The sequence below is a fragment of the Aythya marila genome (assembly GCF_965140915.1).
Source record: "Aythya marila genome assembly, chromosome: 11".
Classification (NCBI taxonomy): Eukaryota; Metazoa; Chordata; class Aves; order Anseriformes; family Anatidae; genus Aythya; species Aythya marila.
The window spans coordinates 8,606,273-8,633,522 of record NC_139052.1 but is presented as its reverse complement, the minus strand read 5'-3'; the positions used below and the strand labels follow the sequence as shown (position 1 = coordinate 8,633,522).

General features: G+C 42.7%; 1 protein-coding gene across 1 annotated transcript in view; it reads right to left on the bottom strand.

Moving 5' to 3' along the window:
- Positions 1-10,372: 10,372 nt before the first annotated feature.
- PSTPIP1 (proline-serine-threonine phosphatase interacting protein 1) overlaps positions 10,373-27,250 on the bottom strand; it is a 54,433-nt gene continuing 37,555 nt past the window's right edge. The window contains exons 8-15 of the mRNA XM_082769513.1: positions 26,631-26,676; positions 25,687-25,766; positions 22,215-22,313; positions 21,406-21,502; positions 18,253-18,337; positions 16,607-16,677; positions 13,935-14,032; positions 10,373-12,224 (exon numbers count right to left, since the gene is read on the bottom strand). Coding sequence (XP_082625639.1) covers positions 12,093-12,224; positions 13,935-14,032; positions 16,607-16,677; positions 18,253-18,337; positions 21,406-21,502; positions 22,215-22,313; positions 25,687-25,766; positions 26,631-26,676 — 708 coding nt within the window. The 3' untranslated portion in view covers positions 10,373-12,092. The remainder of the gene's footprint in view (positions 12,225-13,934; positions 14,033-16,606; positions 16,678-18,252; positions 18,338-21,405; positions 21,503-22,214; positions 22,314-25,686; positions 25,767-26,630; positions 26,677-27,250) is intronic.

Here is a 27,250-nt window from a genome sequence, read left to right as displayed (position 1 = left end):
TCAGTTACAACATTCTTTGCAGAAGACAGGAATGTTAAGAACTTCTACTGTGGTTGATTGTGCTTTATCATGCAAAGTACATTTGTTCCACCAAATTGATGACAATGTAATGTTCTCAGATACCCAAAGAAATGTCACTTAGGAAAAGGGAATTCTGATTTTCCTTAATGATGTTAAGGCCAATTTGACCTGAGAGATTTAAGTTTTAGAGATGTTTCAGTACTCTAGAAGCGTGCTTGTGGACTGCTGTGTTAATTTCTAAATGTGGGTTGCAGATAATATGCTATTAGGTTTTCATTCTTAGGATTATATGTGGGTTAATAACCTGAAAGGCCTCGTGGGACTCTAGTATTAAATTCAGTGGATATGGGAAATAAGCCTGCTAACAATCAACTATCAGGAGAGTGGATGAATGAGGGTTATGTGCATCATGTTGTATTCCATATATTACACATGCTTGGTAAGATCCCAGACTAATGACACTGAGATAACCCTGGGTTGTAAGAATCAGACCAGGGCAGGTTTTAAAACAGATTACTGTATTACAGGCTGTGTGCTACTGTTAATAAAACGGTGCTCTTAACAAACTATTCATGTGCTCTGACAGCAGAAGACCAGATTTCTGTCCTTTGGGAAAAAGCATGCTATTAGGAGCTGTTTCTCTTTAGTGAGCTGCTGAAGCTCTATGCCTTGCTGCTTCACTTATTGCTGAGCAGTGTAAGTAGGGTTTGCGTTGAAAAGTCTTCACCTGAGTCAAAGACCCCCATCCCAACAAGACTAGGTGGATTTTGCTGTTGAGCAAGAAACTGTGTTACTGTTAGAGCATGGTGGAAAGGTCTTAACAGTACAAGTCTGTCTGCCAAGTAACAATTAGATAAGCAGATTTTCTTCTTTGTTACCTGGTTTGCAACTCCTTAAATGAAGTTGCATGGAAACAACTTAGGCTCCTGTAAACATTCAAGCCAGTATTTTCCAATATTGACTTCAATGTCATAATGAACAAAATAGCTTCTTGTCCATCTAAGAAAAAAGTAAACTAGTGTGAGCAGGATGGAATAGTGTTTTATGGTAGATGTTCAGTTGCTAGTTTATCTAGCTGTTATTGTTGAATCCTGTTTAGTACTGGACTTGAATCTACAGTGCAGTACAAAGCTAACTCCACTACTAGCTTAAAATAAGCTCAAGTATTAAAGGGAACTGAGGTATGGCAGCACACAGCTTAGTAGCAGCTACTTAATATTACTGAGAAAAATACTGTAAAATAGCCTGTGCTTAATGAAGTACAAATTCACTGCTTCCAGTAACAGCCAGTTTGGTTTACTCAATAGTGCTGTAGTTTGCAGTGTAGGTTCTAGCAGAGCCACATGTTGATCTGTCTTGTTCAGTATCTCTCTGGTCTGCACTGTGATCCTCTATCATTTTCTCTCAGCCTTTTTCCTGTGTATGCTAGCTACATAGTTGAAGCTGAGTAATGAGAATGAGCACCATGCTCATTAACATTTTAAACCTGAATTCTTGATTTCTCCTTCAATTTAGTATCACTTAACTTTTTTTGCTTTCTTCTTCCAGGCACAACATCAATATGTTTTAGTAGTTTAAAAGTACAGCATTCTAGGAATTTCTGTTTGTGTTTCCTCTTGATTATCTTGTAGCTGGATACAAGGCAATTCCGCTTTTTTTTTTTTTTTGACAAGTTGAATGTCACATTTCTGAGCTTTTGTTTTGAATGCAGTTATGTTGACTGCTCCGAAGAGGTCTCTTCTGTGTACTTTTTTTGAATACACAATAGGGTGTTTTTATCCCCTTACTTTGTCCGCTATGACTTATGCGGTGTCTACCAGGAATCGGATCTGTTGCAGTAAGATCTTAGAGCATAGGAAATATAGAACTAATAAATGACTTTTGGTACCCCATTGATAGACTTGATAGAAGCTCTGTAGGACTGATTACACTGTAGTACATTGATAACACTGTCATGTTTCACTGCACTGCCAAACACTGATAAGGCCATCTATGAAGTCCAGCCACTTCTAAGCATCTTTTACTTGTACTGTTAGTTCAGCCAGTGAAACTGCTAATACCATGTTGGGTGATTCAGATAGCAAAAGGTTTGGGATTTCATTAAGGGGAGTGGGTAGATCTGTTCTGTATTGCTTGACAGTAGTTCAATCTCCAGTTTCAAATAGCAGTATATTTACTTCACCATAGCTGCATAGTTGAAATGGCTGCTCATCCAAGCCACCTGGGTCTGGTGCCTTCTGCTGAAGAGGAAATGAGGTCCCTGTGCAGACTGCACAAGAAATTATTCAAAGAATGATTGAATGTGTAGGTGCTCCGTGGAGCACACAAGCATGTAGCTTGCAGCAGGAAGCCTCATGTGAACCAGAGCTTTTTAACGTGAGATTAGAATTGCCTTTGGAGTGTTGTTCTTTCTTTCACATAAGTCTATCTTCTTGCTGCTATTGGAATTACTTTTAAATGCTTTGGCATGCAAGTCCTGTGCTTTACTTTCAGAAGTGCAATGTGTGGCTTGTGAGAATCTGAGAGCTGCATTCAAGCGATGTAGTCCTGTAAAGTATGGTCAGGTTTGGGTTTGTTAACTGGGAAAAGAAAGGCCTGATACGTGCTACTTAATGTTAGTAAAAGTAACTAAATCTGTCTTGGTAGTGAGAGGTTGACAGGTCTTGATTTTTTTTTTTTTTTTTTTGTACTTGGAGTTTCAGATGACATTTGAGAGACTACTTATTAAAACAGATATAGTGATAGCCTCTGCAGTAAAGAGTTAGTGGAGCTTGTAACCAACTGAAATTTAAGCCTTAGATAAAATCCCACTGAAAAGCACTAGAAGTCTCTGAGTGCAGCAGGTCTGGTCTTTCCTGTGCGCTGCATCCTCTAGTATATGCATGTAGTTGTGTGAATGCAGTGCTTAGCAGACTGCCACTTGAACCTCCAAACTGTATCGAAGTTCTCACTCTTCACTGCCATTGTCAGTGGTTGGAGCATCTTCCCCTTCCACGTATAAGTTGACTTCCACTTCCAAATCTCCTTCTAAAGTCTCAGCTTGCTAATATTCTCCTTGCTGTACATCTGTACCTTCTTACAGCTCGTCTGATCCCTCTGGAGCTGCATTGAGTAGGTGGAAGTTTTTTTGGGGTGGCATCTTTTTAAAATGTGTTGTATGCTTGGGAAGCTGCTAAAAACAAACTGATATCAAGGCTTGTCTGAAATAGTGCTAGGATACAGCTTCCCCTACCTGACAAATGGCTGAGCTTGATGCAGTGCCCTATAAAGTAGCAATGGTATTTGGCTGCTAAGGGCTGTGCGCAGCTGTTGGTTGATGAGATCCTAACAGTCTTTTCCTGTTTCCCTTAGTCTCACAATCTTTCTCATATTTATAGCCTGCTTCAGCAGTGATCTTTTGTTTCCTTTGTAGGGTTGTCTTTTGTGAATTTGCTATTTGTTCAGCTTGGTTTTTGTGATACTGTTCAGGAGAGAGCAAAAATCAGTGACAATATACATAAAAGTTATGCTGCTGCTTTGTTGGGAAGTCTAGGTATGATCTGATAGTGATGTGACAGCGTTAGGATTTGCCTGTGTGCACACAGCCCTGAAAAAGACCTGTACCCATATGTAGCAGTGGTGCAAACTTTGCCTTTCTCTCCTACTACCAGGTGAAAGGGCAATCTCCAAAAATGCTAAAGTAGTCCTGTAACGTGATTCCTTCCATGTAGCGTATCACTAGGATTACTGCTCAAAATGAAGGTTTAATCCCAGGCTACTTATTGCTAGAATGAAAAAAAGTGCTAGGTAAGCACAGCTGTGCAGCTGCTGCTTGCACATATGTTACATCCCAGGCAGTTTTAATAACATCCTGACAGCTGGCTGTGTTACCAGAGGTAAATGTGGGATGCACATTTTGTCCACCTGTTTATTCACTTCCTCACTATGACGGTTTGTTTCGTGATGCATGCTTAGCCCAATCTGTATTTGTCCTGCTGTGGTCAACTGGCTGTAATTGTGTGGCTACAACAGCCTCTGATGGATATGTGCCTGATGGTGGTCATTCCCTCCATGTATGGACCCTGGCTCCAGCTGCATTTCATCTGATGTATTTACACTGCAGATGGATGTAAAGTGCAGCTAACGCACAGCCTAAAAGCATGGCCAGGTTTTGGAGACCACTTGAACCATGCAAATAATAGTTCAAGTCTGGCAACTTAACAGGGATTGATTTGGTGATCTAGCTTGTCCTACCAGAGCAAGACAAGGATGACTACTGCAAAGTTTCAAAAACTTTAAGTGCTCCACAATGGATAACACTTACTTCTCTCACCTGTTTCTTCTACCCAGCTTCTCCTGAGTGATCATGTTTCCTATCAAAGCTTTACGAGATTAAATTCTCTGCCAGAGGAAAGCCTGCAACTGATGAGTCATAGTAGTGAGGGGCCACAAGGGTTATTCCTGTTGACACTCTAGAGAAGGAACAGCTTTACTTTCATCTTCAATGCGTAGTGCTTTGAGCAGCAGCCTCTTTGACCAAATGGGCTTCCGCCCATTTCAGAGATTAACTTGAGCTCTTCCCAGGATGAGCTGCTGTCAGACCTTTGCTAGAATTATGCTGTGACTGAAGAACTAGAACTCATTTCCTACATGCAAATTAAGTGCTTAAGCAAATCTCTGACATTTGAGGTGCTCGAGAGCGTCTATGATTCCTTGCATGCAAAAGCAGTCTTTGTAGACCAAAGCAAGAACAGAATCAGTCAGGGAAAATTGCTTTTGAGCAAAACTCTGAAGTGTTTCTCTCATTCTCTCACCTGTAATGAAGAAGCAGTAGATATTAAATAATGCTTGCCACTGAATGAGGCTGCTAGCAAATCAAGTGAAGTGGGGTAGTGTTGAAATGCTCTCAATTGCTACAGAAGGATAAGCTGCCCTTGGTAAAGATTGCCTTGTGTAGATCTGTACCCAGGCCTCAACCAAACAGGCTACAGATGAGGTTATTTCTCAGCAGGTTCTATAGCAGTAGTAGGCAGCCCTGTTCCTGGAAGGTACTTTCAGGATTTGGAGAATGCCCAATACCTGGAACAATGCTTGTTGCTAGGAGCAGCCTAGCACCATACTGTGCTCTTACACTTTGAATGCAATATCCATTTAAGAGCACAGAAGCTGCTGTTTTAACCTGGTAATGTAACATGTGGGTGGAAATCAAAGGTGTCAGCATCAAGAAATGGAGTGTTGAGAATATAGGACACAAGATGGGAAAAACATAAATTTAGGGCTGATGCTGATAGGTAACCTGGGTTTTCACAGGACCCTAGAGTGGGAGGCTGCATTTCTTCTACCTCTAGAAGATGGCATCTCTTTTGGGTTTGAATCCCAGACTTGAGCAGTGATGGCAGTAAAACCTTTAGCTGCCACTTAGCAGAACAAAGTCACTGCTGCCCATGCCTCACTTCCTCACAGCAGTTCAGACACAAGGAGGGTTGTGCCGCCCTGCTCTAAAGACAAAGCATTTCTCATGTCTGTCAGTCCATTGAAAGCTTTCCCTTTCAAACTTCTGTTAATGCTCTTATCCTGGGAAGGTTAAAGTTCATCACTTTCCCAAGAAGTTCCTACACAGACCATTCTCAGTTTCAAATTTCAGAACAATTCTTCCTTAAATGCAGCTGTTGAGCATTTGTGCCCTTGTGAAGTGGAAGGGAATGTACTCGGCCCCCTCCCCCTGCTCCCTACAGTTGGCTGTGAATGTTATCTCATGTCTGCAACCCCCTTCCCAAAAGCCATGCAGTATCACTGCAAATCAAGCAATGGCAGTGTGTATGTAACATGATTTGTCCTTTTGTACAAGATTTTTTATTGTGAATATTGATCTGACCACCACCCACTGCTCACTTGTTCAGAGTGAGTCTGGGACTCAGCAATCACAAATATGTAGCATGCCAGAAGGCTTGTCAGTGATGATGTCAAAATACTCAGCAAACTCCCTGTGATGGTTGGGTAAACTGAGGTGTGAGACTTTGGAGAAGACACCTTTGCTTCAGAAAGCAAATACGTTTGTCTTGGTTTATTGTTTTTTGTTTGTTTGTTTTTAAAGGGGTTTAGCATGGGTTCTTCAAACAATCAAAGTGTATGTAATCCCCCACTCAGGAAATTTCATTCAAGTTTAGGCTAGATTTTCTTCAGCTTCCCCAGGTGTCCAGAGCCCCTGAGACAGGGGCTACAACAAATGCCAGCATTTGTCTTCTGTCAAGTGAAACGGGATTTGGTTGTCAAAACACCACTGATGCAATTATAGTTCTCTCAGTATAGTACCACTTAACCTGCTGGTTACTTCCCTATGTCTGCCCATGATTTGGACATTTAATTGAATTATCATAGAGGCAACAAATCTATGTTATGTTTTCAAATCTGTACAACATTGGCTCTTCTAAATCTGATAAGTAAAATTCCTTCAGATTTCACAGAACCCCCTAGGGTATGTTACCTCTCCTTCTACCCCACCCCAGTTGTCAGTTGTCTTTATACCCTCTTCATCATCCAGAAGTTATATGGAAACCCTGGGCTATAAATTGATAGTTACGTTTAAAGCCCAGTTCTATTTGCCCACTGGTTTTGAAAGGTTTTGTCTTTCCCCTTGGAAATTTCAGGCATGTCAAGTCTGATTTCTCCTGATGTTGCTGAAGGATAGCTGGGAGATGTCAGTGGTTTCTATTAGAGTTTTATATCTAAAACTAGTATTTAGTCTATGCCCTGGGTTAGCACACAGTGACACAGTAAATCTGGCTTTGGGGCCCTTGTGCCAGACAGAAATGCTGCAGCTACATGACACACAACAGTGACAGGCTGTAGATTTGCTCTTCTCTTTGCACCAAGCAGCTTTTGCCAGGTCAGGTGTCATCAGCCCTTCAACAGCTGGTAGAAAGACAGGATGAACGTTGTACCATGTGCAGTGGCTGATGTGATAGAAGCATGATTATCTGGCCATTCCAGAAACTGATCCAGTTGGCTCTGGGTGTGAGCCAGGAGTGCGTAAGTCTGAAGGTAACTGTGACCTTGAGTTTCTGTCATCCAAAATGTGAGTTGGCCACTGAAATCAGATAATCACTAACAAGCAGTTTGACTAAAAGTACTTTTCTGTCCCCAGTGTTAGCTTTACCTCTATCAAGGGGGCGTTTTCATTTTGTTAATAACCCAGTCATAAGCAGGACACTAAGTTCTGTTCCTCTTCCAAAATCTATCCCACACAAGTATCTTTTCCCCCACCATAGAAACCTACCAATCAGCCCCTGCAGACTCCTAGCAGTTATAGCAATTACTTTCCAGAAGCCTGTCATGGCCTTTATCTCCTTCCTCAAAAAAAAAAAAAAAAAAAAAAAAAAAAAAAAAAGGAGGAGGCACAAAAGCCAACAGTTTAAAAGCAACGTTCTACAGGGTGCTTCCTAGTAACAGAAAAGAAATGGAGCAAATGGAGCAACTCCTCAGCCATCCTTTCTCCTTTAGTCCCCCCTACAGAGAGCATGCTCAACACCACAGCTGCACTACAGAAAACACCTGTGATGGGAACTCTTGTTAGTTTAGGAGACTGGTGAGTGTTGCTGGTAGATAGCAGTGACTGACCCTAATCACGTTTTTAATTTTGTTTTGTAACAGCCATCTCTGATTTACTTCTGAGGCCTTGCCACTCACTCCTGCCCATAACCCCATGCTACCAAGGAGATGTGGATCTGAGGAGTGAAGGCCAAGCTCGGGGCGCTTTCTTGCTCTCCTCGTTCACTAGCACTGGGTGAAGTTTGTGCTTGAGGTCACATGAAACACTAGTAGCTATGTAGCTGGAGAGCATCAAAGCATGGGGAGAGCAGGTAATTTCGAGCAACAGAGGCTGATTTTCAAGCCTTGGCAGTTTGTTCTATACCATGCAGAGTTGCTAGTCTACAGTGAAGGTTAACAGCGATCTTTCAGTGCAGCAGGCTGTGTTTATGGACTACTGATGTAGGCTATCCTGGGTTCTCTAAGCCAGCTAGTACCCATGCAGCCAAGAGATTTCATAGTACCAGAGAAGCAAGCATATTCTTTACCCCCAGTGCTTAGGTTAGGTGTTACTAAATGCTCAATTAAGCTACAGTCAGATATCACCTGATGCCTGCCTTATAATGAATCTATTCTTGGCATCTGTGTGCTTCCACTTCAATTGCATTCAGTAGGGAGTGAGTAAGCTGCAATATGGAGCATTCACCTAGAAAACTACCTCTGGAGAGGAGCCTCAGACCTCAAATGCACCCTTTGAAGAAGCACAACAAGAAGGAATCCAAGGTAAGCGTTGCTACTGTTTATTTCTCAGGTACGTGATCTGTCAGTGCTTTAGCTGAAGTATGCTGGGATTATTCTTAATACACAATTCAATCCAGGTTCCTTAAGGAGGTGACAAACGCTCTAAAACCTCTGGCAGCTGCTGTGTTCCTGGTGTTGCTGACTGTTCTGTCTAATGTAGGATGGGTTGTGTTTTTTTTGTTTCAGCTGAGTAGTTGTAAACAATGCCAGAAGCTGTCTGTCTGTAGCAATGGACCTGCAAACTAAGCAGGAGGTCCTTTCTTTGTGGTTAAGCCCTGACTGTGCTGGCTATCCCAGAGCTGGGGCTTGGGGATCCCTGTGTTTCCAGTCTGATGCTGCTTTGTTTGACCCAGATTTTACAACGGGCTTGTGAGCTATTAATGGCACACACAGGAGCTAAAATCTGTTTTGTGCAGAGATAGGCCTCACACTGCACTTATAGGCATTTCATAATTGTGCATGGATGTTGTTGGTTAAATATTAATTTAAGTAGGCTTTCCAGCTTCTTAATAACAACATGGTAAAGGAGAATAACATGTATATCTGAGTCTGGTTTAAGGGTGCTGCTGGTCTCGGGGCCTACTTCCAACTTTAGCATTTTTGCTCTTGCTAAAGGAAAAATAAAACAGATTGCTGCTACACTTCTTTACAGCAGTCTCATGACCGCATTGCTCAAATGCAAAATCCATTGAGGAGAGCAGCAGGTGTGAACCTTAGTCCCTTTCTTTTCTGTTGTGGTCTGTGTGGGTAATGACTCCAATCTTTCTTGTCCCTCTTAATGGAAAGAAGAAGCCTGCGGGTTTCTTATGGCCTAGTAAAATTTCTAGAGGTTACGAGTCTGAAATTGTTCAGCATGAAATATTTTGTTGTTTGTTGTGCAAGGTGAAGCCTACCCTGCAGTGCTTGGTCAGAAACAGCTCAGTAACTTTATTGCAAATTTAGTTGAATTAGTTTAACTCTATGTAAAGACCAGTCATAGGCTGTAAAGGGGTAATTAGGCTCCTCCCTTACAGAGCAGCTGGCAAAAGCACGTTTTCACTGGAAACAAGTTCTAGTGTGTAAACCCATCTAGAGCACAAGCAGCGTAAGTAAAGAGATGGTCTGCTTATCACAAGCATGCTAGGAATTAACTTGACTAAGAGTTAACTGAACAAAGCTTTGTGTGCCACTGTTAACTCTGGCTACATGTGTTGCTTGGTACATCCTTGCCAAAAAATGGTAGTCAGGGTGGAGGTAGAGGCTTATCAGAAGTGTTCATCAAAAAAGATTTTCAACCAAAAATGTTGGATTTTAGTTTAAGAATGTGTGCCACTGGATAGGGTCCATTTCAATTTCACCTGAAAACTAAATGAATGCATCAGTTTTGTTACTGAAGTGTTACCAAGCTGGAGAGGTGACATTGTTATCAGGGCAGTAACCTACATTTGACCTTCCTGCTTTTCCTCCTGCCTGGGGTGGATGACACCCAAAGTGTGGGTGTACTCAGAGGGTATAGGCATTTCTTGGTATCTTTGTTCTGTCTCTGACAAGTGCTGACACACTGATGGGCAAACTGCATAGCTATGGCTTGGTAACTACTGATCAGCCGCATTCTTCAGCGTAAAGCAGAGGAATTGAATTATGAGCAAATATTGCTGCTGCTTCTCCGTTTCCTGAATAGTCTGGAATTAGCATGTGGGATCCAAATGCAGCAACAGTGGGTAAACTTTGAAATATCTGTAGCCTCATGCAGTTGTAACAGTATTAACTTGGCAGAAGAAAAGATAGGTAGAAACGAAACCAGTTCCCTGAATTAAACAGCAAAAATATGAACCGCTTTGATGGAGTAGAAACAGTAGTCGCTGTTCCAGTAGCTGCCTGTCAGCTGATGTAGACCATATGGGATGTGTAGGCAAATACGGTCTGTAATGGGATTTCAGAGAAACCAGGACTGGGTATTGCCATCTCTTGTGTGAGACCGTATGGGCCCCAGAGAAATGAGGAGCCTCAGTAGAGTCCGTGTCGTATATAGTTAGAGGAGATGCATCTTATAGATTTGGAAGGTTTTATTCCTCTTTAATTAAGATCATCTGCCAAATAACTACTTATTCAAGTATCATTTTATTTCCATTTATTACAGTTCTCTTTGTGAAAGACTCAGTGCTCAAGAAGCAATGGATTAAATCCCTCATACTTCAGGTTTCCTCTCACGCTGTACGTAAGGAACTGTCATAGTTGTCTGGCAGCAGCCATTTACAATGTGGTGGCCTAGTTGAGGGCTGTTGTGGACCATTTTTCTGTCACTGTTCAATTCAGATATATTCACAGAAACTTGTCATTGACATCCTCAGCCTGAATGAGCACTACTCTTCATATAATCTAGTGCCATAAATGCCAATCAAGTCCCTGCAGTACCTCTGAGCCTCTTCTAATGAGAGGTACTAAGAGCCCTTCAGCATCGATGCAGATGTGCTGCATAATAGCTTGGGGAAGTGTGGGAAGGACAAGAGTGCTATGCAAAGGACTGCAGGAAAATAAAGAGAAAGGGGCTGCAGTAAGTTTTATTTGATTTCTGAATCAAGAAATTATAATAAGATAATGGAAGTGCTTCTGACCCTCACTGTGTTTCATTTGAGACAATTGAATTGAACGCTGTGGCTTTTCCTCCTGTCTATATTCCTGTTTCTTTCTGTTGTCTTAGCCCTGCTCCATGCCTTTTTGAGCAGCAGTTTAACATTTTCCTTGACTTAGTTCAATTTTAAGATCTGAAACCTTTACAAGCAAGGTCATTCTGGCCCCAGAATTAACGCTTTCTGCTTCAGATTAAATTGCTGATATATGTATTTAACCATATATAAAAGCTGAAGAAGGAGTGGTAGAAAGTATTTAATGATCTCATGGTAAGTACAGTGGCAGCTGGAAACATTCCTAAATACTAGACTAGAAAGACTGATAGAGCAGTAATCTGTGAAGTACAATGAACCTGCACAGGGCAGCTGCTCTAAAGAGGGTTTGTTGTAGAGCAAACACATTACAAGGAACTGGAAAGGAACCAGGACAGGTCTGCGCCAGCTCTCCCGGAGGTACAGAGGCTGTAGATGGTCAGAGACTGAAAAAGCTGTGGCCAGAGGAGGAGGAGAAGAAGGAAAGGATCAGCCAAGTCAACAGTGAAGCTGGAAGGAGAATGCTTGGCACTTCTTTGCCATACTTAAAGGAGAGAGATCAGGGCGATGCAGCACTGCTGGAAGGCTGCCTTTTTTTTTTTTTTCTTTTTTTTTTTTCTTTCGCCTCTTCCTTTAAACATGAAAAATCCCAGTAAGGTGTCAGAGAAACTATCCAACCAAGACAAAAGCAGACCTTGGGCTCATCATCTGTCCTTATTTTGCTGTCCCAGAGTCCAGAGCAGAGCCATGGTTACTTCTTTGTTCTTTTTCCTTTAGTGTAGTTAAGTTCTAGGCAGGATTTTTCTCCCAGACTTACCAAGACTTGTAACACTGATGGCAGCACAGCATGCAGATAGTGGGAAGGACCTCTGTAAGAAACCCAAGTCCTCATCTCAGTGAGGTGGAGCCAGTTTTTGCAGACAATGTAGGCCAGAAGGTGCCAGGGGTAGAGAGGGTCAGGGTAGGGAGGAAGAAGAAAGCATGGTCAGTAGGTTATCTCCTGACTGGTAACTGTAGAGGACAGTATTATGGGTTGCCCTTGGTCAGCTGCAGCAGCCATGTATGCTCTTTGTTTTCAGTAGTAGAATATTTTCAAAGTCTGAGGGTTGGGACTACTCTTCGTCAAATCCTTTCGAGATAGGAACCGGGCACAAAGCCTCGCTGCCCGTTCCTTTCAGCTGTCCACCAGCCGTCCTCGCTTTCTTCAATGACAGCTACGATGTCTCCTTCGTTGATGTCCAGTTCATCCGTGTTCTGAGAGGAGACAGGAAAAAGAAAACATGGTTAGCCTGAGAGCGCACGGGGACTCAAGCATGTATCTGGTGGGGCTTTGACCCTGCCTTTCTTTGAGAGTCTGTCAGTGTCATTTTGGTTGGGAATAAGCTCAAAATACCAGACAGTGAAGGATTAAGCAATTATGGAGCTGGCTATTTCCTTAAGATCCTCAGAAATTTCCCTAGCGTTCCTGTTGTCACCTCCTGAGCAGCCTGGCTGGTCCATCCTAGCAGAAGGCTGGAAGGGGTTAATGCGACTGTCCTAACCCAGCCAGCCGTGACCTTCCCTCAGTCTGCAGGGGTAGCTCGATTAAACAGTTTGAGGCTTAATTCCCAGGGGAGATAAAAAGAGTATCTGTACTAATCCAGGCCTTAAATAGGTCTTTCAGTTCCCTTAATGCAGAACAGTGGTGACCAGTGGAGGAGCCTTTAAGCTGACAGGTAATCAAGCTGTGAAAGTCCCGTTAGGGAAGGCTAATGGTTTAGCAAGAATCCGTGTGAATAAAAAAACATTTATAACCAGTCCTGAGGAAAATGCAGAAAGAATCTCAAGTTTCATTTTTATGGGCATGGAGCTATCTCTGGATGTGGATAAAATCGTGAAAAGCACAAGGTGGAAAGGGGAAGCAGATTATCCCACGTGTCCCATGTGCAGTAGGTTTTATTTGCACCTTCCTTTGAAACGTGGCTGCTGTCAGAAGTAAAGTATCAGGCAGGATGCATCAAGGGCCTGAGCAGTCTAACTGTCTGGGTCCTTCAGTCCGAGTGCTCAGATTTTAGTGGAGGTGAGGGGTTTTTGTCATTTCTGCTGTTTTAGAAGGTAACTTGTACAATAGGAATGATGACATTACTTCTCCTTCTGGCAACTCAAAATGTAAATGTGAGAAGCATGTATTTTTCTGTTTGATACTTGATGCAGTGGTTTGCCCACTAGTGTTGTGATTTTTACTGATGTTATTACGCCTAGAGAGGTCTGAAGCCAGTGAGAGTTTAATATCCAGGTTAAGGATGCAGGTTGCTGTTTGTAGTTGTCTTTTGGTGCATAGACATAGATCCAGTCCACTGTGATTCTGCTGCTTGCTCCACTGAAGTACAGGGACACACTATAGTTTATGGGGATTTGGTCCTCTCCAGCATGGAAGGAGACCTCAGTTAAAGCCCAGTGTGTTAAACTGGAGCAGGAATCTCCAAATAATAAGTGAGATCACATGGAGAAGTGTTCTGAAATCAGCATCTGTCACACATTCTTACTTCTGCTGTAAAGCCACAATAGAGTTTATGTGAGGAATCTGTAGCCACCTTCCCTAGGAGAACGTTTCACAGCAAATGTAAGTTCAAAATGCTCAATACTGCTTACTTAGCATCATCACCTGAAAATGAAAGTTTTCCTTATCTCTTCAGTTCCCTGTATCTCTAAAATGAGAGTGCAACACAACAGTGATTTAGGCAATGGTATAGCATGCTAATATGTATTCACTTGCAAAAAATGCTTGAGAGAGCATAGCCCAGTGATTTGTGGCAACAACTGGCCTTTGGCCAGTGACCTTCACCAACAAGTCTCTGTGTCCCCATCTGTCAAGTGGAGTTAACACCTCCTTCACAGAATTAACACTTCCAAGACATTTGGATCAATGTCAGCTGTTTTAAATCTGGCACTGTATGAAATATTTAGTTGGAAGCCTTTGCTTACCTGGGCTGTGTAGTCATAAAGTACTCTGTAGTCCTGTGATGATGTGATTCTTGTTTGCTCGTTTACAAAAATGGATGCGTAGACCCCATCTGCTTTCTCTGTTGGGGGAAAAAAAAAGAAAGGGGGGGGGGGGAATGAGGAGAGAGGGGAAAAAGAAAAAGGAAAGAAAATAAATAAAGGGTTCCATTGCTTAGAAATGCATGGGATCATATGCAAGAGTTCACAAATACAAGGGTCTCTGTTCTCTGCCTGGAGGTGTACATGTATAGAAAAGCTGCCATGAAGTGTAGGTAAAATCCTGCACAAAAACTGTGTCCCATTGATTGGATGACAATGCACCCATTCAGCTTTGTGGGAGGCCAGAAAATAGCTTTAGCTTCATCCAGGTTGGGAAAAATGTTTACCCTGCTAAAGCACAGTCGCAGTAATCCCAAAAGGAAGCGCTGTGATTAAACTGGTTTAAAATGTTTGCTACCAGAGGTGTAAAATTCTAGCAGATTCACATGGGGCTTTTCTTTTTCCTTTGAGATGGCTCATCAGATGTTTTCCACTAGTTTATATAGTTTCCAGGTAGCTGTTTGTCACTGACATATTACTTTTGGAAGATGTTGTTTTAACCCAGCTTGTCATAATGAGGGAAAACTCCTGTTATTCTGGAGGAGACAGAGCTGGCCTTTTTGAAAAGCACCGCCTGGGTCTCTTCTTTCATTTTAGTGCTGGTGCTGGGACCACAGCAGCAAAATGGAACCACCAAAGCCTAGCTAGTGTTGATGCTGTTGTGTTAACACAACAATCCCCACTGAGGCTGCTCTAGTGTACTCTGCATCCCCTGGACAGTGAGAGTGCAACTACAAGCTTAGATCTGGCTGAAGGACTGCTCTGGAAATGGCTTTCAGGGTGCAGGACTGAGCATGAGAGTTGGGTCTCCAGGTGAAAAGCCCCCACTGAAGTACTGGGCACACAGTGCCAACAGGATACTGCAGGACTTAAAGAGGGACTCAGTGTGTGCCTAACTCCTTGAAGAGCCCTTAAATACACATCTCTGCTTGAAAGCAACATAACAGTATGGTCAAAACCAAGTGAGAAATACCATAATGCTTCTGTTTGCACATAGTCACAATCAAGAATGTTGGCTTAGTGCTGGGAAGGGGGGAGCGGCGTTTCCTCCCAGCATCTACCTGGGAACCTTCTCCTGCCATGGAGGTGAGCAGAGGTCCCCCTGCGTGCAGCTCCTCTGTGTGAGCAGGATGACAGTGCTCTGCAGCACTTACCATTTTTGAGGCCTTTGTCCAGCAAACAGTGTCCCTTCCCATCCCTAGCCTAAGGAAATTCAGAAGGAATGACTATCTTCAGCTGTGTCATCACCGTCTGCTTCAATTCTTCAGTGCTCCAAATGGGTCTGAGCTGCTGCTTATGGAAGGTACTGCGGTTCCTTCCCCCTCAGCTGTGCCAAAGCTCACTTTTGCTTTGAGAAGGACTGCGTGGTGAGGAGAACGGTGAGGGACTGAACAGCTCTAACCTTCAGGGCCCAGCTAGAGGTGAAGGGGAAGGCAGGCTCTAACTGCATGCTCACAGCCTGGTATGTCAGCCCAGGTGAAAAAGCCATCTTACCAATCGGGGTTCCCAAAGCATGACGGCTAGAGCATGCTACGTGTGCAGCAAGGTCTGCTTGGGCTCCACGTAACATCTGAATGACAGAAGGGCAACCAGCAGGGTTTTTTATGCACTTACAGGGAGATTATTTTATCAGGCCTGAGTACGAGGTGCTGCCACAGATGCTGACTGTTCACTTGGATAAAGTCGAGAGCTACTGTTAAATCCAGCATGTGATATAGCAGTGCTGTTTATTTCTTGGTAATGTCTTCCTTCTGCAGTTGTTACACAGCTCTGCGAGGGGCTGAATGCCTCCAGGTTGTATCTGTGTGGATGCTGCTGCATGCTGAGGAAAGCGGCTGGTGCCTGGTAGGTCCAGCTGGTGCTGGGTAGTGCTGGAGGGTCTCCCCTGCCTGACACCAAACGCAACAAATAAGAGAGTCTGGGCTCCCTTACTGGGTGCCCAAGCAGGCAAGGCAGGCCTCGCAAAGTCTGGGTAGGTTTCAAAGCTGTTTTAAAGCAACTTTTTTTGTTTCCTTTAGGCAGGAATCACAGTTAAAATGTTTGTTTTAAATCAAGTCAATAACTATGTTATAAGCTGTTCCTTTCTGTATAGTCCAAATACTATGTTTTAAATGTCCTCGGGTAAATGCCTGGCTGCAAAGATTGTGATAAGACAATCTAACTGTGAAATGAGATGAATATTTGCATTTATAAGGCATGAAGCTGATCTGTTTAAAAAGCTTTAGGAACCCCTTTGCACTTTCTAGAGGTAGCATATTCAAGCTTAGAGAAAAGTATTTTCTTAATTGGACTGTGTTGGTCTGAGTGTACAGTTCACTCTTACTCAGAGCTTTTGAAGATCTTATGACCCTAAGAACACATGGCTGATTTGGCACTTTAAACTAGGAAAGCTGCCCAACACAAATCTGAACTAAATCAGTTTCCAGGTTACTCTTTGTCTTGTCTACCAACATGTGAACATGTGCTGCACCATTTCTGCTACATATCAAAGTTTGATTTAGCAAAATGATCTTAAACAAACACAGCTGGTAAATGTACTTCCTGAGGAGGCATACCAAGAGGAGGGGCTGAAGGAGTGATGCTTTCAGCATTGTTCTTGCTGCTTCCGTGCAGTAGTCCGGAGAATCTGCAGAGCCAAGAGAAGACAATGACAAAGTGAGTTAACAGGACTGGGTAGGAGTGTTTCTTACACTTTGCAAGTCTTGGCTGTCTGATTTGACCTTCTCTCCATCTGCCGTGGTGCTGAGTGCATGTTACCTCTTCCTGTGGCGAGCTACTTTCATTTATGCTGTAGATATACTTACCTTCAGCTAAAAATATATTAAAAAAAATCATAAGAATACTAAACTTGTTGAATTGTCAGCCATCATTAAATGGCACACAAAATGCATCATGTAGTATTTTGTTGTGGATCCAAAAGCTCATGAGGCAAAACTCCAGTTGTTGCCTCACTCTATTGATATGATGAGAATTTCAGTTGTTCGCAAGAAATTACCGTTCATTTGCAGACAGAAAAGTAAAATAATTGAAAACACAAAGCTTGTATAACAGGCCTTTCTAGAAATTGCAAGTTTAAGTGATTTTTTTTAATTTATCCTAGTTGTTTTCAGTATCACAGCTGGATACTGGACAGCTACTGGAGGCAAAGTGAGAATATGGCTTAAGATTCTCAAGCACAGATAGCAATAGCATTGAGTGCTCAAGACGTATATAAAGGAGTTGATTTTTCACCTGGTGAGTGGTCAGTGTTTCAGGAAAATGGACATCTAAACTCAACAGTTTCTGATAAACTGAAATTAAGTATCTCTAGGCTGTTTGTCCATGCAGAGCATGGTTGTATTCTAAATGGCCATACAATTGGCTTCTGTAATTACATAGGATGCAGTGTTGGAATTGATTATTGTAGAAAATCTTGTTCCAACTGAAAACCATAATGTTATGTATAAACCTTATCAGCCCACTCACAAGCCTGGACCATGCTTTAAATGGGTGAACACAGCCTGCTCCTTGTCTTTGCCATGTAATAAGGCTTGTCAAAATACAAAGCTCCTCTGCTTTAAATATGATGCCATTCCCACCTTAAATTAGCCATTTTAGTATAAAATATTTAAACCAATATCTCTATCATGCTCTTGTGCTGATATAACTGCATTCATGTCACAGCATTTACCAGCAAAAAATGGATAAGAAAAAACAAAACAAAACAAAAATCACCTCCCTAATCATCACAGTTATTCCACTAAGTATTTCTTGCTTTGGTCCAGATGCAGAGAGCAGTTCTTTGTTTTGCTCAGTGGGGGGGTGGGGGGTGCAATCCAATAAGGTTGCTGGGAAAGACAGCCCTCCCCAGCCTTCACTCCCAGCAAGATTCATGTTTGCCTTCCCTTGCACAAAGCGTTTTTGTGTTATGTGCCATCGCTCACTGGGAAAGAGGAAATAAGTGAATGCTCTCCAGCACTGGCCAGCTAATTGTTTTAGGAACATGTCCTCTTGTATCCCCTCTCAGTAGGTCATAGTAAAAATATTCTGGCACCGGTTGTAATAGGTTTACCTCTTCTGTTGAGTTATGTTTATTGATATGTGGCTGCCTCTTGCCACAATGCAGGAAGTAATAACTTCTCTGGGCCTGTTTCCTGTCATCACACACTGCTGTGTTTCAACGGAGAAATACCAGTTATGAGAACAAAAATGTACCGCTCACCTCTTCATCATCCCACAAGACTGGGTTGGGCTGCTGTTACCTCTGTTTGGTTCTCTGCTGTAGTAGTTCTCATATCCTATTGCACCTGCAAAAGGGTAACAAAAAGCGATGGTCAATCAGGCAAAACCTACTTCACCCTACCAGCATGCAGCAGACAGTGCAGCAGTTCAGGGGCTGTTGGAGCAAAATGCAACACAACATCTATCTGCACTCGCCTGTCTCGTGTTTGGAGCAGCTCAGAGGGACTTGGGGCTTGCCAAAAGCCATTCAAGTGATTGTATGCAGATACGTCCTTGGTAAAAATTCAGGACCATATCAAGGTCCTGAATAACCATTCCAACAGTGGTGGCAAACCCTAATTTAGAACAGTTTACTCCATGACTGTTTTATCTGTTTTCTTAAAAGCCAAAGCTTTAAGGGAAGAGAGCACAGTCATTGTGAGCCCGATACAATTGGCTACAGTGTTTTTTGTTTCTTTCTTCCTTAATGTATTGAGTTGGGAGTTTCTGTTGAAGCTAGGAAAATTTTTGAATGTTTTCACCAGCAGCAATAATGAGCAATTTCCTGGTCTGTGCTTGTACTTAAGTGTCTTCCTACCTTTCATATCTCCCCCTCCACCTCCTGAGAGCTGATTTACTGTTTACCCAGAGATGTTTTTTTTTTTTTTTCCTCTCTCCAACACAGTTATGTTACCATTCCTTCACTCCCCCCTATGGTGTTGTTAGGATGCAATTGAGACCATTTACAACTCTAGCTTCAAAGATGAAATAGTTACAGATTTATTTTTCATCTCATAGCTGCCAGTGCAGTTGCTTAGAGCTGGTGGCCAGACTCCCTTTCTGCCTTCTCAGTGTTACAGCCAAATAAATATGAGTCAAATCTGATTCAGAAGGTCTGATTAACTCACTTCTGACACCAGTTAATTAAGAAAAACATTGAGCTTGGACTTGTTGGATCAGCCAAGGCCATAAGCAGAGCAGGCACGTGCAGCTAGTGAGTGTGAAGAGTCCCTACAAGTAAAACTCTCAGAACTTAAGGAGTTTTCTGACCATTTTAAGGTTCTGTCTCTTAACCTTCTAGACTGTCACCTGCTATCATTTCTAGCCTGTAATTTGTGTTAAGATTAGGTGGAAGAGGGGAGAGAGCAATAGGATCAAGAAACCAAGAGGTCTACCCCTACACGATGCAAAACCATGTGAGTTTTCCCCCTGTGTTTTGCAAATAATATATCAGATCAACAGCTCACCATGTGCTACAGGGCAGACCCATTAGCCAGAGCTGTGGAGATACCAGGATGTTACTTCAGAACATGTCACCTTTTGCCGCTAGAAGGTGGCAAAAAAATAAAAGCAAGAATCACTTGTTTCTTTGCCTTTCATAAAGATCTGAAGGTTTGTTCCCACCTATTTTTTTTATTAGAAATGAGTCTTGACATAGCCAAGAACTGTTTGCAGAAAATTGCCTAGGCGACCGGAGAATGAGAAATCTCACACAGGAGGAAAAAAACTAGCTGAGAATTACAAATCTTTTTTCGTACAGAGGTTGCTTTACACCATTGCAAAGCACAGTTCTCCCTTCTGCCAGTGAAAATGTAGCTTTGCCTAGGTGAAAGCTCCTGTAGCAGTCAAATTTAAATCCCCTATTGAATAGCAGTAAAATGGCACCCGATACACCAGCATCTATATTATTAGTTTAAAAAAAAAAGCAAAACAAACAAACAAAAAAAACTTCCAAATGCTAATTCTTAATTTTTATGGATATAATGACAGAAATGCTGAGTGAAAAACAGGCCTTAGATAGCTCAGTGCTGGATGAGTGACAGCAAGCAGCTCTGCTGAAGAAGTTGCTAGCATATAATTGCTGCCAGCTCTGAGCTCTGATGGAATCCAAGGGCTCTGAGCTGTTCCCGTACAAGATAATGACCCCAAGGGACGGTGTTTGTACTACTGATGTTTGTACCTGTACAATCCCTAGCATGGAAGGTTTTTATCAGTATAGAATGTTCTTATGCCAGTATAGGTTATTCCCTCTTCTGAAAGGAAATGAGCTCTGCTGAGACTCCCAAGTCCACGCTAAGGGGGGTTCTCTTTGACATCTCGGTGTAGTATTGCAGCACATAGTGGAAGTGAAACGGTATCTGTACATGGGCTAAAAAATAAGTGAATAGAGGAAGTCTTTTCAGAATAGATAGGTATTGTCAGCTAATGAGGTGATGAAATGGGGATTTTCTGTCCTTTGACAAAGGCTGTGAATCCTTGTTTACTGCAGCACTGCAGGAAAGTGCAGGCTTTCACTCAGCCTGTGAATATCGGATATTGTTTGCTGAAGTAAGGTGTGGTTTGCGCTTGGTCATGTGAAATGTTAGGTGGCTCATTTCTGATGGCGTGTTTGGAGAACTGCTACCCCGGAGCAGCGTGTTTTCATTTTACAACTGCTGTTAGCACTACCTGTCCCACTTTCTGTTTCTGCCCAGAGGCTTTGATCACTGAAGTTGATGAAGAGGCTCATTTGCCTTGAAGAGACAGCCCGTGAACTTCAAGTCGTTTCTGCATGCTGGGGCAAAGCCAATTTCATTCAGTTTCCCCCAGCTAGGGTCTTGCCCCTATACAAACAACTTCTTGCGGGGATGAAGGAGGTTATTCCCCATCAGGCAGGTGGAACAAAATGGGATACCAAGCCTGGCTTTCTCTGTGCTACAAATAAAGAGGCACTATCTGTGTTGAGGGGACACCAGAGTGCAGTTAAATGATAATTTGGCTCTGACTTGTCACCACTGCAGGAAATTGAGGATGCCATTTTGCAAGGCAGTTTGCCACCTCCTTGGTGGTGCGAGTTCAGCTGTGCTGTGAAATAAGCATTACTGAAAAAACAAAAGCCGACCTCTCTTTTTTTTTTTTTTTGGGGGGGGGGGGGGGGAGGGGAAGGGAGGTTTATTTTTAATGTGGATCATTGAGCTATCCCACTTACACCGCTTGCCGTGCAGTGGTGACAGCACAGTGAGGGGGAAGTGAGCCACAGTGGGTGGGAATGAATAGCCAGAGCGGAGAGCGAGCAGGCTCCTTCAGCTGCCTTCGCTTCCAGTGGAGAGTGCTGCACCGCCACAGCCCAAAGCTAGTGGATGACTCATCTGATGAGACCGATCGGAATAATTACCTGGAGGTTGTGTTCCCGTCATTTTGGTCTTAATGAAGTAGTCTATGTCTGACTCTACAACACAATTCTCCAAGCTTACCCGAACCTCTTCATACAACTACAAAACAGAAGTCAAGAATGTAATGTTAAACGTTTCACATTGAATTAGCAATTAATGTTTTTCTAATAGTTTTCCCCTTAAAAGAAACTATTCTTGGCATGTGTCTGATCTGGATGGTTCTTTGGTCTGTCCCCTGTACAGCGATTTTTGTAAACACAGTTGTTGATTTGTGTTCTGAATATCCTTCTATGAGAGGAAGATAAATTAATCACAGGAATCAACCATTGAGAGTTAAAACACAGAGCTACTTGAGTGAGGAGTATGACCCACGCTTTTTAGGATGTGAGTCACAAGCCTCCGACTAGATAAAAAGTTTGAGGGGGAAAAAGCAAAGCACCGACACAGTGATGTATCCTTTGTCTTCCTATTCTGAGCCCATGACCAGATGCCTTTCTGAAAGGTGTGCCTGAGCCCAAATATACTCAGCCGAGTAGTCTGGTATTTGGAGGCATTCCCCAGCAAACCGAGAGGAGGAGGCACACTCAGCATGTGTGCCACAGGCTGCCTAAATCCAGGTTTGTATCTGTTTTGCATCTGGGCAAAAGGGAATGAGCTTGATTGAGAAGAGTTCCCCTCTGACTGCCAGAACAGCACAACAGCCACTTTGCTGAAGACAACACATGCAGATAAGGTCAGGCCAGAGCTGTGCTGCTAAGGGACTCTAGCACTTCTTCCTCTGCATGTGAAGCTCCTCGGCAGGTGCCCCTACCTCATCATCCTTCACGCACTGCATAGAGAGCTGGTTGCAGTGAACCCACAGCGAGTTCCGGAGGATGGTGATGCGGTCACACTCCTGGAGCTGGAAGACCTGCAGCCGAAGAGACGTGAGGTAGCATCACAGCAATCATTCATTTGTGTTGCAGTGACAGGGCTCGGCTCCTCTGTGCCCAGCTGGCAAACCTGCAAACCGCTCTGAAGGATCTTGCATAGAGGACCTCTCTTCATCTACTAGAGGAACTACATCTACTTGCTTGTACTCAAGGGTTAAAGTGCTTGCACCAAAGTAAATTTACGTTTTACAGACAAAAAGAAAGGGAAAAGGAATGCTGAGTGCTGCTGAGGAGTTCAGAGTCAGGGTCCTGTCTGCCCATTGCACTGAAACGATGTGAAACAGATCAGTAGAGTATTGTCATGAAAGGGTTTTATATATCTTAGAGGTGGAGCCAAAAACATCTAGCTCTGCTCTCTAAAATGCCTCTCCAAACTTCTCTTTTCGATCTATTTGAGGCTCTCTGGGGTTGCCTTTGCAAATTTCTAAGGTTATATTCATGGTAAAGAGAAGGCATTTTACATTTTTCTCTCTCCGTCATCTGTCTGATTCTTCTCATATTGTACAGCTGACTAGATTTGGGGAGAGTGAAAGGGAACAAAGAGGAAAAAAGTAAACTGAGATGGAGAAGAGGCAGATGAACTTTCTGTAAAAACTTAAAATAAATTCAAAAAAAAAAAAATATCTAAGTTATACTGTTATAAGTAGAGCATCAATTTTTGGTTTTCTATGAGGTGTGAAAAGCTCAGATGCTTCCAGCCATCTGTTTCCCCTTCCATTTGCTAGTAATTATGTCCAGAACACCATAAATGTATACAATATTCAGCAGAACATTCAGTTGGGTGAGCTGCCTGCCATTGAATATCTTATCAGATTAAAAAAAAAAAAAGTCAGGATTCAAGCAAGGGAGACTCAGCTGGTGCTGGGACCAGTTTCTGAGAGAAGTAGCTTTTAAAGAGAACCAGAAGGGTAGTGAAGGAGCAGTTCAGTGTCCACGCAGAATAAAAAGCCTACAGACATAGCCCCTGGAGGGCTGTTGAAATAGCAGAGAGCGAGCTGGGAGTTTTCCAGGTACATGGTGTCCGGTCAGGAAATGCAGCTCAGCAAAGAGAAGTGCAGTGGCTCAGGGTTGTCAAGCCCTTTGCAAATTGGGGTGTTGTATTAGACTTATCCCTCATGCCCTGCCAGCCTGTGTAACAGACTGCTTCTGGACCAGGGCTTCTCATGCCAGGGAAGATGGCACAGCCCTGTGATAAAGGTTGTCCCCGTGCTTCCACTTGCTAGGCAGGCTTTTAGGCTGTGGGTGCCTAGTGCTTAGCTACAGACCTCAGCAACCTGAGTGCTTCCAGATTCCTCCCTGCTGTGCAGTCAGAAGTTTGGGATCTTCAGCTGCCTTTTTGTACTCGTTAGTACTTCAATAGGTCTCAAGAAATCTGCCAGTTCAACCTACAAGCACTGTTTAAAGAAGGGATTAAAAATGCCTTTCCTTCATGACCGGCTGTTTGAACTAGGCGGTGGGCAGGCCACAAGCCCTGTGGGCTATGAAGGCTTTGGCCATGTGGGAGAAATGAAGTGTTCCAGGTTGTGGGATGTTTTGCTTGTTTGTTGGCTTTTTGAGAAGGGGAGAATGTGCATCTTGGGAAAATTAAGGCTTGGCAGAATTTCCATGGAATGTCTGCTGTGCCAGCCATGGGACTTTCTAGTGCTCCCAGACAGGTAGTATTTAAGAGGAAATGGAGAACAGGAAACCTATTCTCCTGGCATTTTATTTTATGTGGGAATAAAGCCTGAAGCAAGTAAACATAGCAAAAACATAGTTTAGCAGACAGACAAATGAATTTGAAGGATTGTTATGACCAAATGTGTGGCTGATTTGGATGTTAACCAGTTCCTATAAATTGTGCAAAACTTACGAACCAAATGCAAATCTCTATGTCCATCCTCGGCACACTGGAAACAGAGACTTCTCCCCCAGCCACCACCTTTCAGTTGGAAGATTACTCCAAGGCACAGAGAAAAAGCAGGTGGATATAACATGCTATGCAAAATAAGGATTCTGAGCAGCTTAGATATGTTTGCTCTCAGAATGCTACAATATATTATTTTTTAGCTTGACAAGAAAATTTTACTTTCAATCTCCATTGAACTTGGGATATATGTATATATATATATTTTTTTTTTTTTTAATTTATTTATTTTATTTTTTAAAAAAAGGGAGGGGGGGAGGAGAACAAACCCTCAAACGTGTCCTGCATTACAGTGAGAAGCTATTCTGAAAACGTCCTGATAGACGTTACCTAAAAAGAATGTTTCCTTTGCTTCTAATGGATTGTCCTGGTTTCAGCTAGGATAGAATTAATTTTCCTCCAAGTAGCTGGTAGGGTGCTATGTTTTGGATTTAGGATGAGAAGAATGTTGCTAACACACTGATGTTTTAATTGTTGCAGAGCACTGCTTACGCTAAGCCAAGGACTTTTCAGCTTCTCGCTCTGTCCTGCCAGCAGCCAGGCTGGGGGTACAGCAGGAGCTGGGAGGGGACAGAGCCAGGACAGCTGACCCAAACTGGCCAAAGGGGTATTCCATACCACATGGGGTCATGCTGAGCAATATATAGGGGTGGCTAGTCAGGGTGCTCAGGGATAGGCTGGGCATCGGTCAGCGAGTGCTGAGCAATTGCATTGTGCATCACTTGTTTTGTACACATTATTATTAGTAGGACTATTATAATTACTGTTATTATTATTATGTCCTAATAAGCTGTTTCTATCTCAACCCACAGGCTTCATTTTCCTGATTCTCTCCCCATCCCAGAGAGAGAGGGGGGAGGGTGAGTAAAGGGCTTTGTGGTGCTCAGCTGCCAGCAGGGTTAAACCACAACAAGGATTAATGTAATTTAAACCACAGCATGGATTAATGTAATTCTTTTTGTCTCCATTTTGGAATGTATCTTTTAAGCTAAAACTGAATTTTCATATATTCCTGTTCATCTTCTACTGGAATTACATTCTGTCACAAAGCAGTTATTCAAGAAACAGTCTTATCTTGGCTGTGATAGAGAACCATCCTTAAAGTTAGTGGGTTCTTAAGTAATGTAGTTGAAAACAGGCAAGAAAAGCTTGCAACTGGGTTGTACCAGTTCAAATACTGCTCCTCTGCAGTTGTTTCCCTCCTGTATATTTACTTACTTATGCTGAGCAAGCAAAGGGCACATAAGCAAGTGAGACAGCCAGCAATTATGTCTAAATCTACTTTAGGTTTTGCAGCATTCTTGCAAAGACATTTCTTACGCTCAGACTTGGTGTATAGCAAACAGCAAAACCCTTGGGACAATATCTCAAGTCTTAGACCGATAACTGTAACTAGGATAAAATAAAGAGAACACAAATATATTGCTGCAAAAGTCAATGTTTACCTCGCAGGTTTTGATATGTTCCTGCTCCCACTCTGTCCTGACCTTATCCAGCTGTTCAATGTTCTGTTTGTACACGTTCTCTGTAAACACAGACACACATAATAGAAACCCAACAGTTAGGGGAAAAAAAAAAAAAATGATACCATCTTTCTCTTTTTTCTCCCATTAGGATTTTGCTGTGGCTTTTGCCGTGTTTACTTTGTCAAACCACAGCCTTAAAGTATATCACAAGACTACGTGAGCTTAAAACTGGTGGGCAGCAAGGAGATAGACATTTTTTTTTTCTTTGCAACTTTATGCTACACTAAGGATTCTATGCATGGTTTGCAGATCATCTGTAAAGTTTACAGCGGGGACGGTGCAAATGAGAGATCAAGAACCTGGGTCGTACCTAGGCACTGACTGTCCTTAGGCTCTTTTCCTGCTGGGCAGGTCAGGTAGAGCCTGTGATTTAGTGCAAGCTTCTACACGAGCAGTGAGTGACAAGTCTGATCTCATGCGCCGGCTCAGGTGTTTCTGGCCACATCCTTTTGGACACGTACTGTGTTTCTGGCTGAAGAACGTAGTCAAGCTACCGTGCTCGTGTACAGGGAACCTGGGGCCTCTCTATCTGTTTTGGGTTGGTTTGGGGCAATTTGAGTGTCGTTGTGCTTTCAAACTTGCTTAAAGAAGAGCTTTTCTTTCCTGGGTGAAGTCCTTACAGAAGGTCTTCTATAAAACCTTTAATGACAGCATGAGATTTGCATGTCCACAAGTGAAAGTAAATGTCTCTCAGGTTTGCTGTTGTTTAGAAGCTTGCCCATTAGTCTTTGGATAGGTGACTTCACAAAACCTGACTTCAAACAGGGCTAGCTTGGGTGGTTCGGGTGGTGCTCTGTCAAAATCAGTGTGCTGGTAGATTTTTGCTGAGAAAAAAAATAGTTCTGTGACAAATAGAGTATCACCTGCTTCATTTGCTGCATCTCTGCATTGCTTGGCTTTGTTCTGACTCTGAAACAGGAAGAGAAAGAAACACCCCAAATTAATTGCTGTGGTTTTTTGCTCCTAGCCCAATGTTTTGCTGCCTCCTCCCCTTCCCCTCATAAGGTAAAGTTCAAAGTACAAATACTTCTTGGCTGTTCTGCCTTCAGGATCACAGAATCATTTAAGTTGGAAAAGACCTTAAAGATCATCAAGTCCAACCACCTGTTCTGTTGAACATGGATTATGCAGAAGAAAGGACCAAAATTTCACAGATGTAGTTGTAAGTTACAGGCTTCAGGGGAAAACTGGCAATTTATACCAGTCCATTCAGGGATGCCTGCTATAGGAGCTCAGTGCCAGCATGACCCAGCCTGAAGCTTGTGTCTGCTGGCCAAGTTGCTGTTTTATGATGTCCAGCATGCTTTTCTAATAGATACTTACAAGCAGGAAAAAATGGCAGTTAAAAATCTCCATCTCCCAAGCTCCTCATATAATATACATATGAAAAAAAAACACAGCCTTTGAAACACTTTGCAAATGCCAGGCTGTTTCCCATAACAACTCAGAAATCTAAAAGCAAAATTCACTCTAAATTCACTCT